The sequence below is a fragment of the Octodon degus genome, unplaced genomic scaffold, assembly GCF_000260255.1.
Source record: "Octodon degus isolate 3935 unplaced genomic scaffold, OctDeg1.0 scaffold00078, whole genome shotgun sequence".
Lineage (NCBI taxonomy): Eukaryota > Metazoa > Chordata > Mammalia > Rodentia > Octodontidae > Octodon > Octodon degus.
In genome coordinates this window covers 8,306,599-8,310,449 of record NW_004524654.1, presented here as the reverse complement: position 1 = coordinate 8,310,449, position 3,851 = coordinate 8,306,599, and the positions used below count along the sequence as shown (strand labels likewise).

The following is a 3,851-nucleotide window of genomic DNA, read 5'->3' as shown; positions in this document are numbered from 1 at the left end:
AAAATCCTGGCCAATATTCTTGTTCTTCGCTGTTATCCTTGGGGGTCCTTATCTCATCTGGAAACTGCTATCTACTTACAGTGATGAAATAACAGGTAAGAAAACTAGTTCAGAAGCCATGTAACAACTTGAAATTTCAAAATAGATTTGTTAAATTAGCACCTTTTATACTCATTTTTACTTACTGTCTTTGTCTAGTTGTATTTTGTTGAGTACTTAGGACTAAGAGAAAAAATGTAACAAAGACAAGCCTGCTGATTTATGTGTTTGTTCAGTTTAACTATATACATTACTCTACTATTATCTTACCGTGCACTGAATTCAGTACTGTGGAGGATTAAAAACATATATAGAGGAGTAATACCTATTTTTCTAAAACATACTGGGAGAAAGTAATTAAAGCACATACAGTATATGGGTAACTAAAATGAGACTCAGCTGCACAGCCCCTCCCTGGCAAGTGCAAGGTCATGAGTTCAATTCTCAGTATTTAAAAAAAAAAAAAAGAAAAATGCAGAAAGACCAGTAAGGATTATTTGTTAAAAGATATAAGGTTTCTTAAGCTTTTTTTCTTACAGTATAATGTGCTGGGTATTTTGTGTATTTTAATTGTTTCAACAACCCAGAAAGATAAGAATTAGCCTCACTTTACAAGAAAACTGAGATTTATTCACTTGTCCAAAGTATTTAATAAGATGAAATCAAAAACCCCATACCGTTGTCAACTGCTACAGAAAGGTAGAAATGTAAAACTCACATTTTGGCTATGGTATCCAGGAAGAAATAGCATCTGTATTAGATTTTTAGAAAATAAGAACATTTCATCAGCAAAGGGGGGTGGAGGCTGAGGATGCAGCTCAGTGTACTACACCTGATTGCTTAGCACGCATGAGGCCATAAATTTGAGTGTCCAGGCCCATGGAAAAATGGAAGAAACCAGCTGTCAGGCAGGTGGAACAACAGCTTGAACATAATATGGGGAAAGAAGGAAATGTGTTCAGCACTTGTCCTATAAGGAAGAAAAGAATTAAAATGCCCTGAACCTTTAAATTTGGGATAATAAAAAGGTGTTTTATTTGTTAATTGAACCAGTGTTTGCTCTGTGTCTAATACATGCTAGATATAATAATGTAAGAATTAGGGATATAGAAGTGAATAAAACAGATTTTTAACATACTGCCTGCCTTTGTGACAATCTAATGGTGGAGACAGTTTTAAAGAGAAGTAGCCTATGTAGTAAGTCAGAAGGTAATTTGTGCTATAAGAAGATAAAAACAAAGCAGGGAAGAATGTTGGTGAATGCTTAGAGGAAGGAGAGAGATTGCAGTGCTACATATAGTTGGGAACAGTCTCCTTAAAGGAGGTGAGGGAATAAGCCCTGCAACTATTTGAGAAAAAAGAGCATTTGGAGGCACAGGGAATAGCAGAATTACAAAGGTATGCAAGTGGTAATGTGCCTAGCATGTCATGTGAACAGAAAGGTGACCGGTGTGGCCATAGCCAAGTTGACAGTAGCAGGGGATGCAGAGGGAAGTAATTTGTGTCATACTGAGTTTAACATGCCTGTGGGACATTCAAATGGAGCTTTAGGAAAGACCTTTTTTTTTTTTTTTTTTTTCTGTGTGGGGGATCAAACTTGGGACCTTGCACTTGCCAGGCAGGTGCTTATGCTACTGAGCTATCTCCCCAGCCCTAGGGAAGAATTTAAAAGACAGAACAGAGCCAGGTGTGGTGGCGCATACTCTCTGATCCCAGCACTTAGGGAGGCTGAGGCAGGAGGATGTCATGTTCAAGTCCTACCTGGGCAACTCCAAACCTGTCTCAAAATAAGTTGTTTTTTGTTTTTTTTTTTTAAAGAGACAGGATGTAGTCAAGCGGAAGACCCAATACTATTACAGGCTACTGGACTCTTTTAGAATATTTTGCTGAGTTTACACACCTATAATATTCAAATAACGGAATTTAACCAAAAAAAGGGTATACAGATGAATGTCCATTTTGTATCTGTGTATTCAAAGTGGTTAGGATAGATATATAGTTACATTCTCTTAATGAATAGAGGGATTTGTTCTAATGGTGTTTGTAAATAGGATATCATGTCTGCATCTCTTGTATAGCAATTAACCAATAGGAAGAATGTATACAATGTGTTAATTATTGAAACTGTCCTACCAATTTGATTTGAAACTCTCATTGCTATTTGTTTATCAATAAAATTATGGGAAGATAAATAAATAAATAAGAGAGACAGGATGTAGCAAAACAGGGAACCCCTGGATTTAATCCTCAGTGCCACAGAAGTAAATAGCAAGACAGAATCTTAGGAAAGGAGTAAGAAATGATGTATGATTCATTCATATAGAAGTAACAGTTGAAATAGTGGGTTATATAACTGTGGTAGAGGAACAGAAGAGAGCATAAGATGGAAATCACCAAGAACAGAAGTAGAACAATATTATTGTTATTAAGAAGCAAAGATGAAGGGGCTGGGGAGATAGCTCAGCAGCTTAAGCACCTGCCTGGTAAGTGCAAGGTCCTGCGTTTGATCCCTGGTACCACAAAAACAACAAAACAAAAAAGAAGCAGCAGCAGCAGCAAAGATGGAGAGAGAAACTTAAAAGAAGAATGATGATGAACTATGCAACCTGAGATCTGGAACTGATGAGAAGATTTCAGGGCTGGCCAAATAGCTGGGGGGGCTTGGTCGCTGAGTCTGCCATGCTGGCCCTGTCCTGGGGGAGACTGGGCGTGGTGGTTCATGCCTGTAATCCCAGCTCTTGGGAGGCTGTAAACAGGTGGATCACTCTGAACACCCTGTAGACCCTTTCCTAACATAAGAAAGAAAGAAAGATTGATCTATCGATCTTAGATAGGCAGTTGGAGTTCACCAAGCTCCAGGAACTTCATAGAATAGACAAGACAGGATAAGAGCCAAGAGAAGTCAGGCTATGTGAAAAGAATGAAGGAGGGGGGGAAAGAATAGTGGGTCAAGGTGGTTTTCAGCTTTTTATTTTGCTTTGTCATTTTAAGATACTAGATCTAAGAATGTTTTTAATCTTAAAAATCAGAAAAACTTTAAACAAGTGAAAATGGTTTCTGTGCCTGTCAACAATATTTTGTTGGGACATAGCAATACTCATTTATGTGTTTGCTTTGGTTTTGGTTTGGGGGTAGGTTTTGGGGGTTTTTTCCTCTTGGCTGCTTTCCTGCAGTAGCAGAGTTGAGTGGTTTGCAGAGGCTGTGTGGAGCTCTTCATTGCACCACACTTGGTCGGCTGCATGGTAGCAAACTCCACAGTGCCGCATACATTGTTGTGCCATAATTTTTTTATTGTGTATGCATAGCACACAAGAAAGAAAAGTATTCTTTACATGACATCCTTTTAAAGCATAGTATGGTATGGATTATTTTGTTATTGAATGAGATGGTGAAGCATTCTATATTCCATGACACTATAGCTGTTTAAATGAGTGTAACATACACTAACATCATTAGACTAAGCACTACTTACAGAAAACCAATACAAAAACAATACAAAAAATACAATAACCAATACAAAACCAATACAAAAAAAAAATTTAATGGAAAAAAAGAAAATTTAAAAATGGAAACCTCATCACTGCAAATTTCCTTACCAGTATAAAACAGAGAATGAGATCCAGGCAAGATGGTACACACTTGTAAACCCAATATTCAGGGCTGACACAGGAGGATTGCCTAGTTCAAGCCTAGCTTGTCTTGGGTAGTGGCTCACACCTGTCATCCCAGCACTTGAGAAGCTGAGACAGGAGAATCACCACAAGTTCAGGGCCAACCTGAGCTACATAGTGAGCCCATCTCAAAAAAAAAAG

At 37.9% G+C, this 3,851-nt stretch overlaps 1 protein-coding gene across 1 annotated transcript in view; it reads left to right on the top strand.

Moving 5' to 3' along the window:
• Position 1: 1 nt before the first annotated feature.
• Pex13 (peroxisomal biogenesis factor 13) overlaps positions 2–3,851 on the top strand; it is a gene marked incomplete at its 5' end in the record, with an annotated part of 24,616 nt that continues 20,766 nt past the window's right edge. Inside the window, one exon of the mRNA XM_004636210.1 lies at positions 2–95. Coding sequence (XP_004636267.1) covers positions 2–95 — 94 coding nt within the window. The remainder of the gene's footprint in view (positions 96–3,851) is intronic.